The sequence below is a fragment of the Cicer arietinum genome, chromosome 4, assembly GCF_000331145.2.
Source record: "Cicer arietinum cultivar CDC Frontier isolate Library 1 chromosome 4, Cicar.CDCFrontier_v2.0, whole genome shotgun sequence".
Classification (NCBI taxonomy): domain Eukaryota; kingdom Viridiplantae; phylum Streptophyta; class Magnoliopsida; order Fabales; family Fabaceae; genus Cicer; species Cicer arietinum.
In genome coordinates this window covers 10,467,384-10,488,117 of record NC_021163.2, presented here as the reverse complement: position 1 = coordinate 10,488,117, position 20,734 = coordinate 10,467,384, and the positions used below count along the sequence as shown (strand labels likewise).

The 20,734-nt window shown below is 28.7% G+C and overlaps 3 protein-coding genes across 3 annotated transcripts; 1 reads left to right on the top strand and 2 right to left on the bottom strand.

Moving 5' to 3' along the window:
* Positions 1–1,250: 1,250 nt before the first annotated feature.
* Positions 1,251–3,923, top strand: LOC101515427 (protein SENSITIVE TO PROTON RHIZOTOXICITY 1). The gene is made up of 2 exons (XM_004496299.4): positions 1,251–1,408; positions 2,188–3,923. The coding sequence occupies exon 2, from the start codon at positions 2,234–2,236 to the stop codon at positions 3,746–3,748; it is 1,515 nt and encodes a 504-aa protein (XP_004496356.1). The 5' UTR covers positions 1,251–1,408; positions 2,188–2,233; the 3' UTR covers positions 3,749–3,923.
* Positions 3,924–4,694: 771 nt separating this feature from the next.
* On the bottom strand, positions 4,695–8,584 carry LOC101515102 (uncharacterized). The gene is made up of 6 exons (XM_004496298.4): positions 8,189–8,584; positions 7,956–8,098; positions 5,837–7,663; positions 5,617–5,749; positions 5,269–5,516; positions 4,695–5,072 (listed from the first exon to the last, which is right to left on the bottom strand). Exons 1-6 carry the CDS (start codon positions 8,481–8,483, stop codon positions 4,863–4,865), a joined length of 2,856 nt encoding a protein of 951 aa, XP_004496355.1. The 5' UTR covers positions 8,484–8,584; the 3' UTR covers positions 4,695–4,862.
* Positions 8,585–12,655: 4,071 nt separating this feature from the next.
* Positions 12,656–14,466, bottom strand: LOC101514777 (GRAS family protein RAM1-like). Its single transcript, XM_004496297.4, has one exon. It carries the CDS (start codon positions 14,297–14,299, stop codon positions 12,920–12,922), a length of 1,380 nt encoding a protein of 459 aa, XP_004496354.1. The 5' UTR covers positions 14,300–14,466; the 3' UTR covers positions 12,656–12,919.
* Positions 14,467–20,734: the final 6,268 nt, after the last annotated feature.

Sequence of the window (20,734 nt, the reverse complement as noted above, 5' to 3'; positions counted from 1 at the left end):
TACTCCCTCCCTCTAAGTGACTCAATTGACTATTTTAAAATTAAGAAAAGTGTATGTACCAACAAAATAATTAAAAATGTATAAATTAAAGAGAGAAATAATATTTTTATCATAATTATTATTAATTTTTAGTGTATTTACAATTACTATTAACAAAAAATAAAAATATGAAATCGAAAATGGTACATATAATAGTAATTATATGACACAATGAAAAAAAATTAATATTACATTATAAATTAAAAAAAAATTATTCATCTTAAAACACTTTTTATTTCAAATGAATCAATCATTATAGATGGAAGGTGATCTATTTTGAATATAAGTTAGGTTGATCCAACAAGTTCAAAAATCTAAAACAAAAATTAAAAGTAAATTGTTTTTGTACAAAATTGAGATTTCTATTAAATGTAAAATAACAACATAAAAATTAAGAATCTCACAAAATTAAATAATTTCTCTATTGACTAAACATATATATTAATATTAAAAATAAGATTTAATGTAGACTTCATTTATAATTTTCAAAAAGATACATACAATTAATTTATAATTGTCTATCAAAATTATTTTAATATATATATATATATATATATATATATTTTAAACTATAAAAAAACTATATTAATATTGTCATCATAAAAAGTGTGATGTATTCATATATTGTTTAATCATTATACATTATTTATTTTATTATAACTTATATACATATTTTGATAGTAAAAAATTCTATAATGTTTGCAATTTTATTTTATATTTAAAAAAAAAAGGGTTTCTTAAATTTTAAATAATTAATACAGTTGAACCATACCAAATCAACCTATTATTTATTTATTAAAATTTTTTCTTAAATGAAAAAAAACTTACTTCCAAACCGAATATTTACATCCTAATCGCCATGTCTGACCATGTTTTGTAACCTTTGTAGGACCCATAGATGGCCTCATCACTTCAAGTTCAAATAACTAATAAACAATAAACAATAAACAATAATCAATAATCAATAATCAATAATCAAAGCACAAGTCGTTTGTCTTCTTCTCTATCACCACAATCATCTTCCAATGACAACACCATCAAAACAAAGCAACGGCTGTGATCAAAGGATACAAAAACAAGATGATAAGAAACGCCCCCACCAAAGTGGGGCCCAACAACATTGACCAAACAAATGGACGGCAGTTTAGTATGTGTTGACCAACTATGGTTCTGTTCTGCTGTGTTCACCTCAACATTACATGACTTATGCTTACTTTCAATGCTTATATAACCATTCACTTCATCTTCTATGTTTTCTTTCTCATCCCAAATTTTTTTATTTTTTTCTTTTCATTTTTTTTTTCTTTCACAAATATTGAGTATTCAGATTGTTAAAGCATCCTTTCAGCTTTCAACTTGTGACAGTAAAGTAAGTTCTTTCATTCTATTATTATCTAATTTTATTTTATTCTGTTGATCTTTTTTGTTACTTCAAGTTCTAGGGTTTCTTTGTTCACAAAGCATGCCTCCTTTTTTTTATTTTATGTTTTTTATGTGATAGGTGAAATGATTTATTGAATCTTTTGAGGGGGATTTCTCTAAATTGACTATTATTATTATTATTTTTATTCCTTTTTCTTGGGGTCAAAATTTGAATTTCTATTTAGTTGCTAGCATGCTTGAATATAGGGTAATTTATGCTACTATTTAGTTCTCCCTATAAGAGATTTGATGATTGAGTATCTGCAAATTGAGTATTTCATCATGGAGTTTCATATAGAAATGAAGGGTTAAGAGGGTATTTTTTTTAATGATTGTTTGAAGATTTAAGTATTTGTTGGAAGGGGAAAAGTTTGAATTTGGATCTGAAGATCCCTGAAGTGAAAAATAGCTTGGTCTTGAGAGTTGAAACTGGTCACTAGTGTATAAGCCTTACTACCTTAGCTTTTACCGGTTGATTGGCCATGTAGCAATCTAAAGTTTATTGATGTATTAGAGACTTCCATTTCCAAAGTTTGATACCAATTGTCAATCTTATGGTATATGTGATATTTGTATTCAGATGGACACCTCTGTTGAATGATATATGTCTTCTAGTTGGGGTCATGTGCATATTTTTCACTTGTCATATTAATTTAGATCCTTTTCCTGGTCGTATCTAGTTGGATATTTAAGATATTTGATGTTTGTCGAATGTTATTTACACAGGTAACTTTGATCGATAGAATATTGATTCCTTGGATAAGAGTTTGAAATGAATCCAATGGGAAGCTTGTGTGCTAACAACTGGGCAAGGTCCTCTTCCTTACTCCCTCATGGGAATGGAATACAGACAAATTTATGCTCAGATCCTCCCCCTTTCTATGGGGTCGGCATCGAAGCGCCTTTCAAAGAAATCAACCAACCCTCTCAAACTCAGTCTGTGATTCCGGGTGAATCTAACAAAGATATTAAGATCCCTGATCAGGAAACCGGTAAACTCCAAGATTGGGATCCGAGTGCGATGTTGAATAACCTTTCATTCCTGGAAGAAAAGATCCATCAGCTCCAGGGTCTAGTGCATTTGATTGTTAATAAGAAGTGTCTACCTTTTGAACAACCTCATGAACTTGTGACTCAAGAACAGCAACTTATCACAGCTGATCTCACATCGATTATCGTTCAGTTGATCTCTACTGCAGGTAGTCTTCTTCCTTCGGTTAGGCACACGCTTACAAACACAAGTCCATTGGTCGGACAGCTTAACCAGCTTCGCGGGATTAACCTTCCCTTTGGATCAGGTGCAAGTAACGGTATTCAGCCACAAAATAATAGTGGAAATAAATTGTTTGATCAGTCCATTCGGAATGATGTACCTAATAATAATTGTGATATGGAGCACAACCATAATATGGAAGAACATGAACATAAAGATGACGAAGATATGGACGAGGGAGAGAACCTTCCACCTGGTTCATATGAGATTTTACAACTCGAAAAAGAAGAAATCCTTGCACCTCACACACATTTCTGTACAATATGTGGCAAAGGGTTCAAGAGGGATGCAAATCTTCGCATGCACATGCGAGGTCATGGTGATGAGTACAAAACACCAGCAGCCCTTGCAAAACCGCATAAAGAAATTGGGTCTGAACCAAAGCTTATCAAAAGGTATTCATGCCCCTATGCCGGCTGCAAGCGTAACAAAGATCACAAAAAATTTCAGCCTCTGAAGACTATTTTATGTGTCAAAAACCACTACAAAAGAACACACTGTGATAAGAGTTACACTTGCAGCAGATGCCACACAAAGAAGTTTTCAGTCATTGCAGATCTCAAGACTCATGAAAAGCACTGTGGCAAGGATAAATGGCTCTGTTCATGTGGCACAACATTTTCAAGGAAAGACAAGCTTTTTGGACACATTGCTCTATTCCAAGGCCATACACCGGCTATTCCTTTGGAAGATACAAAAGGACTTGCCGAGCCACATGATCGATGTGACACCAAAGAAAATAGCACTATCTTAGGGAGCATGAACTTCTGTTTTGGATCAAATCCTTCAAGTGAAAATGGAGTTAATAACATCATGGATGTGAAAGGAAATATTGATGATCCTATCAATTGTTTCTCACCTTTGAACTTTGAAGGCTGTAACTTTGGTGGGTTTAATGAATTCTCCCAACCTCCATTTGAAGATTCAGAAAGCTCTTTCTCTTTTCTGATGTCGGGATCGTTTAATTATGCTCCCAAATCTGGTGGTGAATCGTGTTCTGACAATCTGTTGTAACAGTTTATGATGGTGTTAATCTACATAATATCTATGTTTTCGTTGTTACCTTGTTAAGGAATAAGCCTTTTTAAAGCTGGTCAAGTAACCTTTTTCTTTCTGTTAGTTTTGTAAAGCTGGTCAAGTATCTCGTGTACTCGCCATTTCTTAATATAGAAAGATTAATTCTCTAGAAGCTCTAATTCTTTATTCAAATGGAGGTTCTATGCAGCCATATACCATCATTGAGTGTAGATTTCAAATGCAGAGGATCTTCACTGTAAAAATACTACGTGGTTTATATGTATAGAACAAATATGATTGATTTGGCAATTTAAACACTAATTGCAAATGATCCTGTTTGAGAATATAAATTATTATGTATGTTATTGACAAAAGACATCCATAGCAACAGTCTTCTTGCCTATGTGGATAGAATAAGATATGAGTTGAACTCAGGTACTGCGTGCGATTGTTATTGATTTTAACCTGTCAATATGGACATTGTTTGATAATAATTTAGTTGAAGTATCATGTGAGTCGTGGATCTCAAATTCAAGAATGAGTTCGAGTAATAAGTGTAACTGTAGGCTTTTTTAGTGGCACACTTGGTTGTCATTCAGTCTTGTTCAATCATTCAGTTTTCTTCTTCATGTATGACATGATGAAGCCTTTTTAAATGGCTTTACCATTATGGCCAACTCATAAAAAGGCTCAGAAAGGACACCAGATGTTTGGATCATTTCCTTCCACCGTGTCTTTCCATCAATAAACAAAAGGTGCGCGCTTTCATAATTTTTTCTAAAATAGCAATTCATAATTTTTTCTAAAATAGCAATTGTGTTTTTCTTAAAACCATTTCCAAAAATGTGCAAAAGATATTTATTCCACAATTTTCTTTTTAAAAATATAAGCTAATATGCAAATAGATCTTCTTACCACGGCTATCTTAATGGACGGGCTAATGTGTAGCAATCCTTTTTCATTGAACATTAAAAAAAGAACATTGGATGCAGGGAGGTTGAAACTTGAAAGGAGAACTGGAGTTTGATAGCAAGTTACAAACTGAAAATTAAGACTAATTGGTTTAAGAGATTAAACTTGCTAGTATTGCCTAAAAAAAAGATTAAACAAGCTAGTTGCTGCTTGCTATCACAAACTTTTGAGTGACTAGGAGCTTCAAACCAGCCTTTGATGGCAAACCGCAGTATTTCTCCTTTAAAACCACATCATCTTGGCAAGACCAAGTCAATCCTCGAGGAGAGCTGTTTTCCCACATAAACCTCTTAGAGAAAGGGTTCACTAAACTCTGTTGAAATTGCTGCACCGTCTCACATCTCAACCCCTGCAGCACAATTTTTTTAACAAATTGTTAAGAGAGAAATAGTATACTGTGAAAAGAGATAACACATACTTGTCAAAAGATGAAGAATCATTAGTTCTGTTGGCCGTTGAATTAATCTAATGTCCTAGAGTACTTTATTTTGACCGTTAGATTAATCCAAATGCTGAGGTTTGTCATGAATTAAATAAATAAATACCTTTTCCATGGATTTTATTTTCAAGGTGACATCATCACTAAGAAGGACAAGTTGTCCATCATTATATTTTCTTCTACATTGAAGAGCAAAGTCAAGGATGTGATTTTCCTCCACCATTGAGCTCTGGATATGAATCCACCAATTTGACTTCACCAGGCATTCTTCAATCCATTCCAAGGCCAAGACAGCCTCTGAAATCCTTCTAAAAATCCCAACCTGTTGCTTCATGCTTCCCAATTCTCTTATCACTGACAAAACAGTGTCATTAAGAACCAATTTCAAAAGCATCATCATTTCAAACAAAGCACATTAAAACAAAGCATGTATTAATATGATACTCATAGGTACCTGATTCTGGAATGATCAAACGAGTTCCCTTGAGACCTTGTAGAAGCTGCAAAGCCTTTCTTGACTCCTTGTTCAGAAGAGAAGTAGAGTCTACAACCATGTCCCAGCTCCTCTTTTGTTCTTTACTAATATGCTGCAAACGAAACATATTGTAATTGTAAGCATATATAAAAAAAAAAAAAAAACTCTTGAGCCATTCACAATCAGAATGATGTCTTACAAAAGTTTCATTGTGCTTGTATGAAATGTGTCCACAATTACGGGCTCTGGCAGTGCCACCAACAATGGTTTTTGCAGCAGAAAAAGGACTAGAATTCATTGAATTGTGATTGCTTCCAGAGCTCATTAGTGATTGTAAGGGTATCCTTTCCACTCTCTTCTTTTCAAGAGGCTTTTTCCCTGAGTTCCATCCTATTGGAGTCTGGTTCTCTTTGTTCGAAATGGCACTTGTACTTCTTTCGGCTGAATAGACATTGGGACTAAAATTAGCCTTCAAATTATGTGACCATTGTGACTTTGAATAGATGTTGGGACTTGTACTTCTTTTGGATGAATAGAAGTTGGGACTAACATTAGCCTTCAAATTATGAGACTTTTGAGACTTGGACCTTTTACTTCCTTCTAGCTTATCTTTCTTTCTCATAAACTGCAAGTGAAAGGTGTTTGTCGGGCTTGAGTTTTCGTTGTTTGGAGTGAACATTTCTTCTTCATACAAGACACAGAAAAGATCCCTTGGCTTCATGATTTTGATATCCTTCAAATTACTCATTGCAAACTTAGTGTCAACATTAGGTGTGTTCAATAATCTGCTCTTCCTGATTCGATCCTGAGGTGCACTCGCAGCCTTATCCCTTCTTGACCGAATATCACTAACAAAGGTTGTACTTTTCTCTGATGATTGTTCTACACAGCTTTCAGCAATGAGATATTGCGGGGTCTGATTCTCTTTCTTGTCTGTAATCTTTAAATCAGCTTCCTGAGGCACTGCAGGACTAAGTGGCTCTGTCTGAAAGGATTGCATGGTATCATCAGCTATTTCATCCAGTGAGTTACTTTCTCCATCACAAGGTTTAGCATTCAGGTATGTCTGGAACTCCTTGTCACATTGATTTTGCTTTTCTCCATCAGATAACGAATCGACAGCAATTTCTTCAACAATCTCGATTTGTTGAAAATTGATTACAGGAATTGCTTCCTCAACTAGTGAAGATGTTTTTTCAGATACGAAAGTTCTTGCTATGCTAGTTAAAACATCGTTAATCCTGTCATCATTTTCCTCAGAGATGCATCCTAATCTGTGTTCTAGAGGTGTTACATTCACTGCAGCTTCACCATTTTCATCAGAAGATGCAGGATCCACATTTTCAATCCATTTATTTCCAATATCTTCAACTATTTCATCCAGTTGCTCATGGCAAGATTTAGCATTCGGGTTCTGCAACTCTGACTCATACTGCTCACCACATATATCTTGTTTTTCTCCATCAGAGAATGAATCCACAGAAACTTCCTCAGCAGCATTGGTTTGATGAGATTCAGAATCAGACATGTCCTCAGAATTGAAAACTCTTGCTCCACTAGTTAAAATATCTTCAAACTTGTAACTATCTTCGGATGAGCATCCAAATTCAGATTCTTCAGTTATCACATCCACTGAAGCATCATCACAATTTTCATCAAAAGATGCTGCAGGATCAATCCACTGCTTTTCCACAGAAGATTCTTGGCGCAATTTAGTGCCCTGAACTGCTTCCAAACCTGGGATACATATGTTTTGTTTAACATATTCCTTCAATGTGCAAAGCAAATTAGTATCTCCTGGCATCTCTACTTCGGAACAAGCTTCAGTGACCCGTTTGTTATCAACTTCATCAACTGAATGCACATAAGGTGGAGATAGGAAACAGATTTGACATTCACACAAGTTATTTTCACCATCACAGCACGATGTTCCAGTTCCAAATGAGTCATCCTGAACATCAAATGTTTCACCTTTGGATTGGCTATTCTCTTCATCGTCATCACAACATAAAGAACCAATGTTCTTCTAAAAAAAAAAAAAAAAAAAAAAAAAAGATAACATTAAGCATTGCTTAACAAACAAACACATACACTGAATATAACCAAACTAAACCACTCCTCCAAGGTCTTGTTGACAATACCTTAAAAACTAAACTATATCAAATTGTGAAAAATTTGTTATCCTAAGTAACTAGCAAAATTCCAATAAAACCCAATATTGAACAAAAAGGAATTAAAAATGAACAATTAGACGAAACACAAATGAAATGAAGAAAATAAAAGCAAGAACAACATAAAATTGAAATAAAAAATGGTACCTTTATTGCTTCGGCATCCAATTGAGAAACAAAGTGAAGAAAATAAACCCTAGTTGAAACCCCAAGTGTAAAGGTGTCACCTTGCTTGAGGTCAACGGTAACTCCAGGTTCAATCTTTTTACCGCACACCCACGTTCCATGCACTACCACCACATACAATAAAAACCAATCAAGATTCCAATAATCAATAATGAATAATACAAAAAAAAAAGGGGGGGATTGATTTGAAATACCAGAAGACATATCGAGGAGGGAAATGGAGCGAGAAGAGGGAGTGAAGCGAATTTGAAGGTGGAATCGGCTGATGCTGGGGTGAGTGAGGACTATGTTGCAATTTTGGTGTCGACCGATGAGAAGAGTGTAATCATTGAAGATGTTGTTATTGTTATTGTCGAGGATGATGAAGATGTTCTTGAGGATTGCTTTGTTCTTGAAAACAGTCAAAACTGGGATTATAGGTTCCTCTTGTAGTGGTTGTTGTTGATTAGGGTTAATGGTGTTATCGTGTGAAACGGAGATTGAAGCCATTATTATTATTGGGAGGGAGGAATGAGAAAGAAGGAGGCTCCTTTGGTTGAGAGTGAAAGTGTGAGAGAAGAGAGAGAGCTTTTGTAATGTTTTTGGAGAAATGGAACGTTAATTGTGCAACGGCTACTTCTTAATTAAGCGTTTTTCAGTTTACGTTTAACTATTCCTTGATTTTTAATTTGCCACGATTAACAACTTTTTTAAATTCAGTATTTTTTTTAATTTATTTAATTGGATAATATGATTATTGATCTTCGACATAGGCCCAAATTATTTATATAAAAAAAATATATTATTAATTTTTTATTTATAAAAGTATTAGTTTTTTATGAAAAAATCTTTGATAAAATATTCAAGAGACGTATTAGAATATTTTACAGATAAAATAGTGTGTCTTTAAAATATTTTTCAAGTAAAAATATGTTTTTTTAATTAATTAATTAGTGAAAAATTAATTAATTAAAAAATGACTTTTTCATGATTTAAAAAATAACATTTTGCAGATGTTGTGTTTAATATTATTATTTTTCGGATAATGTGGTGTTATTGGGTTTTCTAAATAGACAGTAGATTGAAAATTAATACGAGCTTAATTAAAAAGATAGTAGATTGAAAATTAATACGAGCTTAATAGATATTATGATGAACAACAATAGTTTTTCACTTAATTCTTTTATTTTACATTTTCAAAATAAAATCTACATAGCCGAAAAATAAATATAATTACGACTGAATATTTTTATACAATTATTTAATCTTATTTCAACTTATTGTTGAGATATTTGAGAAGATATAATTTTTTTAATAAGCTAAAAGGTTATAAAATCAAATAAAATGGGAAAAAACACTGGGGACACAAATGTTTATCCAAAAATAAAAAATAAAAAACGAAAAAGGCAAAAGCTAATGTTATGATTTGCAGTTCTAGAACGAGATTGTAAGCATCTATTTATTTATGTTTTTTAATTTAGAAACAACTTCAAAGAAACCAACCTCATCTCTTTGTATCTTGATAGTTTGGTTGACTAGATATTTTATAATAGCAATCTTTTCCTCCTCATCACTAAAACTTTACCTTTATAACTATTTAAATAATTTTTAATTGTTTGATCATCCTTCTCTGCCACATCACTGCATAAACACCTTATTATTCTCAAATCAACATTCTCCTTCTTAGATCATAATTACAACTAAAATCATCTTAGCTTTAACATTCTCCTTCTATTTTAAATCATATTAGCTTAAACCCAAGTAGTGTAATTAGATCATAATTAAAACTAAAATCATCTCCTTCTTCCTTCTCTTTAACTTCCACCACTCAAAACGAATTAGACTAAGATTTTAGTCTTTATGACTTGTATTTTGTTCATAAATTTGTATAACATCTGATATAAATTAAATATTTATTGACTTAATACGAATAAAAATATAATAATGATTTTCTCAAATATAAAAACGATATCAACTTTAATACCAAAATTTTTCTTGTCAAAAGACCATAGATTATATATATTATATATATGACTCACAATCCGTACTAAAATATAATGGGCCTATTCATTACTTAGCTAAACGGGCCTAAGAATAATAACATAAGTGGCCCAATATGAAAATTGCATACGGTAAAATAAAGTGTAGTAGTTTATTTGTATAGAGAATAAGCAAACTGAAGTGCATCTGAGATTGAGTTGTGACTTAACATAATAAATAATTAGTACTATATGTAATGCGACGTCGTTAATCAGAGGCCATACCATTACCTGCAATGATTCGAATTGGTGATAATGACAAAATAGTTGAGGAAGAGATGATTCGGTGGTTGACATGTCACAGTTAGTATAATAGTATGTCACAAATTTCCAATGGAAATGTATTCCACAAGTTAAATACTATGTGTTGCAGTCATCATAGTATATGCTACATCATTCAATTTTCAACACATGAAATTCTACTAATACATATACAAGCAAATAAATTCTCCACTCAATGTACATAGATAGGAGTAGTAGTAGTAGTAGTATATCTCAAAATTACATTAATATTACGATTTTAAAATGTAGTGGTATATATTTGAATAAAAAAAAATGCATTAATTAGCTATTTGTTTGCCTCAAATGGGTAGATGTTTGAAGTTTCCGTGGCAGAAGAGAAGAGATTCCTTCCCCTGCAGCAGCAATAACATAGAGAAGGTGTTTGCAGTTGGTGATCAGATTCAGGCTCACATTCCCCCAAACAGATAACAAATTGTGATCTACAAGCTATAGTAAATATTGCAGCTTTCTGGGAGTTATTACTCTACCTATGCCTATCTTTGGTTTCTGCTTAGAGTATGTGTAAATTTGCTTTATCTTTTCAAATTTTATTTTCATTTTAGATTAAAATTTACCATTTTTAAATTTAAATGTGTATATTTAAACATAAACTATTTTATATTCAATTAAATTTTAAATAAAATAAATTTTTTATTAGTGCACAAGAAATTGAAAATGTAGATTATGCTAGGTGGCTGTATAGGTACATAGTTGAATAACATAACATGAACTTTAATGCATGGAATACATTGCAGTTTTCAATAAACACAACATTGTCTTGCATGCTAAAACATGCCTATCTGGGACAAACTCAGAGTATTGTAATTCTGTTTTGCACGAATTAACACTAGACAATAACCATATATAGCTTACAAGTTATAACAACCAGGGTGACAATCAGAATATAGCTAGATATAACTTTATTCCTCCTAAAATTCACATTAGAACTATTTGTCATTACTTGTGCATATAATTAACTTAATTTAGAATTATCACCAGGGCAAAATTAGTAAACAAGTACAACATAAATAGTTAATAGGTTTAGTGTTCAATTCGCTTAGATGATTGATAATTTTTCTATATTTTTTCGATTGAGATAGTCATTTGATTAGTATAAATTTAACGAATTAAAAAAATAATTTATTTTCCCTTATTTGTAAGTTATGGATCAATTGAGTTATTTTTTCATGTATGAACTTCTATTTCATAAAACATATGTCGTTGTGGGAATTTTGAAAACAATTTCATGTGCTAGTCACATCGGATCATTTCAAAGTTGGACTAAAGTAATTAGTTATTGAGTTTCATATCAAGATCAATAGATTAAATTGAATTTGGTGATGTTGATTATAAAAAATTTAGGACAAATTTTATTTATTTTTCAATCAAATACTAAATTATCATTTCATATTCCTTTAAAAACTGAAAGATTAAGACAAATAAAGTTTTTTTCAATGCTTTTATTTTGGTTGATTAAAATATTGTTTAAACAAACAATTAATTAAACACTTATAGTATAATTGTTTAATGCATACAGATTTATATATAACTTATTTTTATAATATAAGATAAAATAAAATAAAATCACTATTTTTATATAAATTATAAATTATTTTCATTTCGTACTTATGGAAATTGATTGAAAATAATATATATATATATATATATATATATAATAAATCATAATTTATATGTCACTATTTTTATATAAGTTATAAATTATTTTCATAAACTATCTTTAAAGTGTTTTAAGATATTAACTAAAAAATAACTTATAAATAAATCATAATTTATTTTTTTAAATTCTCTTAAACAAATTATTTTTAATCAAATATTATCCATCAAGTCGGGTTAAACCGCAATAAGTTACAAAACACTTCATCAAAAAATTAAATATTATTGCATTTTTAAAGTTGAATTTAAATTCAAAACCTTTATTTAAAATAAAAAAAAATCCTTACCATTTCATCTAAATGAAGAAATCCTTATCATTTCATCCGAATACTATCTCAAACAATCTCACATCTTCTTAGCTATTTGACACCATTTTTTACTATAAAAAAGTAAAGGATAATAACAGTTCCCATAGAAAATAAATAATTTTAAATTCTATTGCTAGATTATAAGATGATTCATGAAGTCATCATCAGTATCTTTCAAAAAATCTGATTTTTTTTGTTCAATTAAAAAAACTTTAAATATCCATACATAAAATGACATTTTCAAATAACAAGAAACCACATCTTACTCAAGTATAAACCTGGGTTTCATAAAAGATATATTCATCACATTAACTAGGGTTTTTCCACTTTCACCCAAAACTTAAAAAAGGAAAATTAGGGTTCATCATATGCTTAAACATTGAACAAGACAAAAAGGACACTAATTGATTCCTTAATAAAATTACATATATGCTTCATATATATATATATATTCACCTAAATATCCTTACTTGAACAACCTACCAACAACTAATTAAAAAAAAAAAAAAACTCTTAATATTTGAAGACATAAATATATATAAAATACAACAACAAAAAAATAGGTAGTTAAAGAAAATGATGAGAAAAAGATGATTAGCATAAAAATGATGAAAAGGGTTAGGTTATATGATATGATATGATATCATAGTGATTGCCAAGCTGAGACAGTTATGAGAAACCTATTTTGCCATCCTAAAGAAATAGCCCTTCCATCATCTCTTTCTGAAACCCTGAAACCACCACCACCTTCTTCCTCAAATTGAAGTGGACAATAATGTGTCCTCATCTTAAGTAACAATTTAGCTTGTATCATAGCTTTTGAGCTTATTTTAGTACCAACAAATCCATGATTCTCCATTCTAGCTTTCCATGTTTCCATTTTTTCATATTTGTGACAATCAAGTTCAAAACCACCTTCCACATCATAATTAAGCATGCTTTTAATCTCTTTTCCAAGAACCTTCTTTTCAATCCTCAACCTCTCAATACTATCAAGTGGTAAACAATCATCAAGTGAATCAAACATGGCTGCAAAATAATGCAAAGAATCTGTGAATCTTGACAAAAAGTTTCTATTAGGGTTTCTACTACCTTCTTGTTCAACCAACACAACAATGGAAGGGTTAAGAGAATGAACAAATCCCAATGTGTCAGATATTTTCATAAAACAACTCAAAGTGTTTAAATAAGAAACTAAATTAACTGCCACAGTTTCATTTTTCTTCTTCCTTAGGTTAATAACCCTAGAACCTCTTAATAACCCTTGAAACTCAAAAACTAGGTTTCCAAAACCCTTTGAGAAACTAACTAACCTACTTTCAGTTTCTTGAAGCTCTTTAAGATTCTTACCAAAACATGTTAACCTTAGTGAGATTCTGTTTCCACTTGTTGCTTTTTCAGAGAGTGATTGAATAAGTGAAGGCCATTGAAATCCATAAGAAACATCAAAATCAATAACATGAATAGAACGGTTGTTTTTTTCTTCTTCTTTTTCAAAAGCTTCTAAGATAGCTTGATTTGCAGTGAAATGAGCAAATTGAAAGTAAGGTGAGACTCTATAAAGATCAGTGAAAGCAAGAAACTCTTCATCAATGGTTGGTTCTTCCATAACCATGTCATAAAATGGTGATTTTCTTGACAGAAGTTTTGCTGTTAAACCATCTGTGAAATAAGCAACAACACGTTCAACAGAATCACCTGTTAAGGAAACATTTTTGTAAAGATCTGTTAGGTTTGTAAGAGATGAATCAAAGTTGTTGTTGTCAACTAATGTTGCTGTTGTTAGAAGTAAGTGAATTAATGGAAGACCATTTTCATGATCTTCATTAACAACACTTTTTCTTCTATGATCTTGTCTTATCATTTGTTCTCTCATTTGAAGAACTCTAAAGATTTTTGCTTCATAGCCTTCATAGGAGTTTCTAATATTATTTGTGATGTTTTTTCCCTTTTTTTTTCTTTCTTTATTGGAAGAAACTGAAAGGCTAAGATTTAGAAGCTCATCTTCTTCTGAATCTTCCATATATGAAAAAGGAGAAAAAAATATATAAATAATAATAGTAGTAATATAATGGGATGGACTATTTCTTATAATTTATATTTGTGTATGTGAAAGAGAGAGAGAAAAAAATCTATGACATAAAGGGAGATATATTTATGGTTGTGGACTTTTATGAAGGAAGAGAAGTTCACAAAAATTCTCTCATGTCATGACATGGCTATATATAGGAGGAAGACACCAAAGAGAAAAGGATCAGAGATTTTTTCTTTCTTATATTTTGCAATAAGACGGAGAGATTAAGAAAGAAGGGTATCTTTATATTCTTTATTACAATCAGTGTCTTGGGTGAGGAAAGCACATTGATCTTTTCATTATTATTATATTATAATTTAATTGTATTTTTATATCTATTTGTTTTACAAAAATAATCTTCTTATATTATTTAATATTAATGTTTTTTATCTTTCAAATATTTGAGGTAGATATAGATTTTTTCATTTAAAAATAGTGATGTGACATATTTTTAATTGACATGATATTAAATATTAAATGTGTTGATTTAGTAAAATCCAAGTGTATATATATATATATATATAATTGAATATTAATATAACACATTTAATACATAACAAAAATATTTTAAGATATTAAAAATAAATTTTATTTTTAATTTGTGTTATTATTTTCTATTTTTGAAATTTTTTTTAAAATTTTGAAATGTATTATTTTATTAGATGGAGAAATTTAAGTTCATATATATATTTTATCACGTTAATATATTTAATGTTATATCATTTAAAAATATGTCACATTACTATTTTTGAGATGAAAAATATAAATTGAGTTTAAAAATACAACAATTTTAATATTAACTAGAAAGATTAAAATGTTTAATTAAAAGAAGACTGATTTTATAGTGTTATTAAATCAGAGACTAAAATAGAATAGAACCATATATTATATAGTGACTTTTGAAATGAAATACAAGGACTAATTAAATTAAGGGTTTTCAGTTTTAGTTCCCCTTTGGTAGTTGAGAAGGCTTGGAAGATGCCATATGCATTAGACAAGAGACAGCGGTGTCAATAAGGAATCAAACGTACCGTCCTTCAACAATTAATTCTCTTTATATAACTTTTTTTCATTTCGTTTCTAATTAATAATAACAACAACTTATCTTCATCAATACCAGATTCTATATTCTTTGCATTTCATCAATTGACTATAGCTAAAGTTCCATGTATAAACAATTTCTTATAATTAAGAAAAGAAATGATCTCTATATATAATTAGCTATATGCTATTACTATATATATAAAAATATATTTCAGGTTCAATCTCAAAAAAATTAACTTAATTATTAATTTACTAATATTTACTTTAAAAAAAGCATATGAGTTATTATTAAACACACAAGTCAACTACATGCAACTTATTATTAATTATAAGTTAGCAACATTTGAGGTTTAATTAATTAATTTATATTTCCTTTGATGGAAATAAAGAAATTCGGATCCTTTATATATTCTTGTCAACGTGAATGTAATTGGCACAATTTAGAGAGATTTACAAGGATTTTGGCTTTCTTATCATTTATATTCCTTAAGTACATAGGGATCCTCTGCAAAGTAAAACTTTTTGACACTTTCTCGTCATAATATGCCAAGACAAATGGATGCTAACAAAAAGTCACGCAACTTTACCCGTATATATATGATAGATGTTTTTCATTATTAATTATTAATGTACTTTTTCTAATCTATAATTATTTTTGAACTTTGTTGATTTTTCTCTTTTGGTAGTAAAACATGGCCGTGACTGAATGGCATAATTAAAGGTTAAAAAGAAGCATCTACCATTGTGAATAAATATATTATTATAATAAGGAACTTCGATCGATCAAAGTAGGAAATATATATTTCAACTTTCTTTGGCTATCTCTATATTTTGCAGCATACAGTGAATACATTGACAACACTAGGATGTCTCATGTTCATCATTAACTGCACAGTCCTTCATCGATCAAATATCGAATCTGTGAAGTACTACAAATTAAATAACTATAGCATATAGAAAAACCTGAAGTGCTTTTATATTTTTAAATAAATCATATATACGAATTATAGGATCATCCTGCTGTCAAACTTGATAATATGACATTTTTGATAATTTTTAATTATATATTTATATTATAAATTTTACTGTTTAATTGAAAGTTACATTTTCATATATATAATATTGTTTATTATTAAAAAAACCATTTTTGTAAAATTTAATATTAATATAAAACTATTTAATATATAAATAAGATATATTAAAATTAACTTGTCATGAAACGGTAATTTTAAAATATATAAAATATTTAAAGATTTAACTAAAAAATATTTTAAAATTAATATAAAATTTTATAGTAGTTAAATAATTAATTATTTATTATTTCAAAAAATTCAATTAAATATTAGAGTGATAAGGATAACTAATGATATGTATCATCAATGAATATTCTAAATAAAATAATTATTTTTATAAATAATAAATTATATAATAGGATATAATTTCAAATAAATACTAAATGAATACTAGTACATCTTTTAACCTTTAACTTATTGTTTTAGTCGAAAAAAACAATAAACTTATCGATGGTTACGTGAAGAATCTACGTGTAATAATTTAAGTTCGGTCTATCAATCATTTTGCATAGAAAGAAAATCATTTCCCGTAAACAAAAGGAGAGGATGAGAGAAGTTATTATTTCATAGGAGTTGGTATTGGTGTTTGAAATAGTCATAGGTAGCAGCGCTGGATCCTCTTAAGGTCACATCAAACATGAAAATGTTCTTAATTCTTCATTGTCTTGTTAATGGAAGACACATAACTTGCCATTAATATGCTCCAAATTTGGCATAATCAACATGCTATTTGACACTGACATATGGCAATTTCTTGGGTGCACTAAAGTATAGAAGAATAATGGAAGATGTCAAAAAAAAAAAAATGTTATTCAAAGACCAAAGAAGAAAGAGCATTTAACATTAAAAAAAAAAAAGCATCTAATATAATCTAATACTATATAGTATAAATAAATATAGGTTCCCTCGTGCATATCTAAAATAACAAAACTAATAAAAAAGAAAGAAAATAGCAAAACCCAAATGCAAGAAACCTCTTTGTCTCAAGTTGATGAATGGAAAGGTAAAACGAGGAAGGAAAGAAAAAAAAGAGGTAAGGTAGAAAAACATGCCTTGGTGTCAGAGAAACCCACGTGAGACCTCTCTATGCTACCCCATGTCAAAGACAAAACAAAAACAAACCCCCAAAATCCATTTTTCTTCTTATTTTATTATTCATTTTGCGTGAGAAAATAAATCAGAAACAAAAAATAATAATTTGATAAATAAAAAAACAAAGACAAGTACGTATATATATAGATAAAACATGAAGTATACTAAAGAGACGAGATGGGGTGTGTGTTAGAAACAACAAAGGTGTGGAGCAAAAGACAAAGTACTTGAAGAGGCTTCTCAATCTCTCATTCAGGTTTGTGGAAATTTTTGGATGTGTCAGACAACCCCACGTGAGAGCTTTTCATCTCAAGAAACAAATGTTTCCTTCCCAATTTTACATATATTTTTTTTGAAGAGAGGACAAATTTTCACATTTTTTACAGTTAAATGTATTTTTATTTTCTAAAAAATTTATATTAAAATATTTTAATTTTGAAATTTTATAAAATATCATTTAATTATAATTTATACTATTGACTTAGCATATATTTTAGATTACTTTTCTGTAAATAGGTTTATAATAATAAGAAAAAATCCACAAAAAATAAATCAAATTTAATTTTTTAAATTAATATTTTTTTTACTTGACATTTAAAAAAAATTATATCTAATTTATTATTAAATAAAAAATTTAAATCTTTGTGTATATTTTTATAATATTTTAAATATATTTAAAAATTATTAAAAATTTAAAAATTAAAAGACAGTTAAACATATTTATTTTAACATAAACTTAAATTAATTTTAAGATAAAATTAGAAGTGAAATTTATTTTAATAAAAATTAAACTTAAAAAAGTTCAAAATATTAGAATTAAAATCATATTTAAATTTTTTATTAAAATTTTTGTAGACAAAAAAATTCATGAAGAAATACCGTTATATCTAGAAAATGAATGAAAATATATTGTAAAAGTAAAAAATGTATATAATGATTCCGTTTGCGTGAGGATAGAGAGTTTGCGTGTGAAGATGAAAAAGGAAAAGGAAAAGGAAAAGGGAGTGGTGGGGGTTGAATTGAATCCTGAAGTGAGGTGGTGTGGTCGGTTCTCATGTCAGAATCATAAATTGATGGATGGGGAAATAAATAAATATATAAATTAAGAGCAGTGCATATTGCAGTCAAGTAGTAAGTAACTTATCACTCATATCATATGCATCAACATTCAACAACCAAATACCAAAACTACTGTTTTCTAAATTTCACCCTTCCAATCTATATATAAATAAATAACTATATTCAATTCTCTTTCAGCATCTAATTAATGATACTTTAGAAATACGTACTATCAAATTGTGTGTACATCAACGGATTCTGAGCACGTGTTGTCTTGATCATAACGAGTTTAATAAATACTCCCTCGAACCAAAACTAAATTATGAGTAGCTTTGTTAAAGATAATAAAATAAAAAAGGACTTTTTTATTAAATAATTTAACGATTATTTATTATAGTTTTTTAAAAAATAAACGTTCTTTACGGTAATGAAAATTATTTTAGAAAATAAAATTGATACAAGAAATAATTTTTACGAGAAGATGATTAAAACAGTTTTTCATTTTAAATAATTTTAATCTTTTTTAGATTTTAGTTATTTTTAAAAATCATAATAAATAAATATTCGTATTAATTAATTGTAGTTAGTAAAAATTTTAGATGAATTAAAATATAATAAATAATATATTATTCAAAAAAATAATAAATAATTATTATGAGATAATGATCGAGTCATTAAATTATTGACGTATAATAAATAAAAGTATATTATGAAGAAAAAAAATAAATTATTGATGATATAAAAAGACAAAAAGATAATGATGAGTTTTCCCTCCAAAATAAGTTATAAAGGGAAGTTATAAGGTAGTAAGTGACAAGTAGGTCACTAGTTCAACTCTTTTCTTTATAAAATATCAATTTTTATTATGATTTTTTTTATATTTTATTTTTGTTGTTTCTATGTCTTTTATTTGAATTATTTTATTTTTATATTATTTATGTGTTGATGATTTTTTTTTGTTTTTGTATATTTATTAATTGTTTTTTGATAAATATTTACGATATATTAATCAATTTAGAAATGTATATAAGAAATAATAATTAAAAAAATTATATATTTTATGGTAATTTTGTAGTTAAAAAATTATTTTTATAAAATTATATACAAATAGATTAAAAATTATTTTAAAAAATATATTTTAGAAAAAATTATTTTTATAATACTAGACAAACATAAATAAAAAAATTATTTTAAAAAAAATCTCTATAAAATTATTTTTAAATTTTTTAAACTAAAAAAAAATATTTAAACTCAAACAAAACGCAAGTTAGATACATTTTTTTACCCTTACAATACAATACTTTGTATAATATTAAAGAGGCACTAAAAAAAGCAGTGAAACCGAGTTGAGTATTGTTTAGAAAATTGTAGTACTATATTTTTACATAAAACAGTAATATGGGGTGGCCCTCACATTCATATGACATGATCCGGGAAATCATGCTATGTAGTATTCTGAATATTGGGAATAACTTTATTTAATTTGAGACACCAGTATCCATATGTTAGTTGTCTGCATCCTAAGATGCAAACTATTTGCTTCTACAGCTGTTGTCTTCTTTCAAAATATTATAATTTGCACAATACTTTGATTGATACTTACTATAGTGGGTGTAATTATGAACAGTATTGTAACAAGATTAGAGGATCTTCCGGATATTACGATTCTTGCACTCCAACTCTTGGCATCTTTGACACTCTCTCTAAATAGCAATCATCACTTTGTATCTATTATCATTAGGGATCCAGGGAGATGCTATGGGCTGAGTGGAGGATTACTTACTTTCTATATGTTCCAGATTGCACGATATAGTTTATTATTGCTCAATGTCATTATTAAAAAGTTATTTGAAATAATAACTCCATTAATATTAATTTAAAAAAAATTAAAAAATTAAAATTAAACTATTAAATTATACTTTTAAAAAATATCATCAATATTTGTTAGAATTTTAAATAATATTTAAATACAAATTTACAGTTGATCACCTATTGAGTTGGCTAGGAAAGAGAGTTTTGTCTTGAATGCTATGATTTTGGTATTAGTTGGAACATAGAGATAGAAAGTGTCATGTTATTTTGAGTTCCTCAGCAAGTTGAAACTTGTGATGGAAGA

Coding starts and splice junctions, on each gene's coding strand:
- LOC101514777 (XM_004496297.4), bottom strand. CDS start 14,299: ATGGAAGATTCAGAAGAAGATGAGCTTCTAAATCTTAGCCTTTCAGTT.
- LOC101515427 (XM_004496299.4), top strand. CDS start 2,234: ATGAATCCAATGGGAAGCTTGTGTGCTAACAACTGGGCAAGGTCCTCT.
- LOC101515102 (XM_004496298.4), bottom strand. CDS start 8,483: ATGGCTTCAATCTCCGTTTCACACGATAACACCATTAACCCTAATCAA. Junction 5,750..5,836: donor ACAAGCACAATGAAACTTTT/GTAAGACATCAT, acceptor TTTCGTTTGCAG/CATATTAGTAAAGAACAAAA. Junction 5,073..5,268: donor AAATAAAATCCATGGAAAAG/GTATTTATTTAT, acceptor ATTGTGCTGCAG/GGGTTGAGATGTGAGACGGT.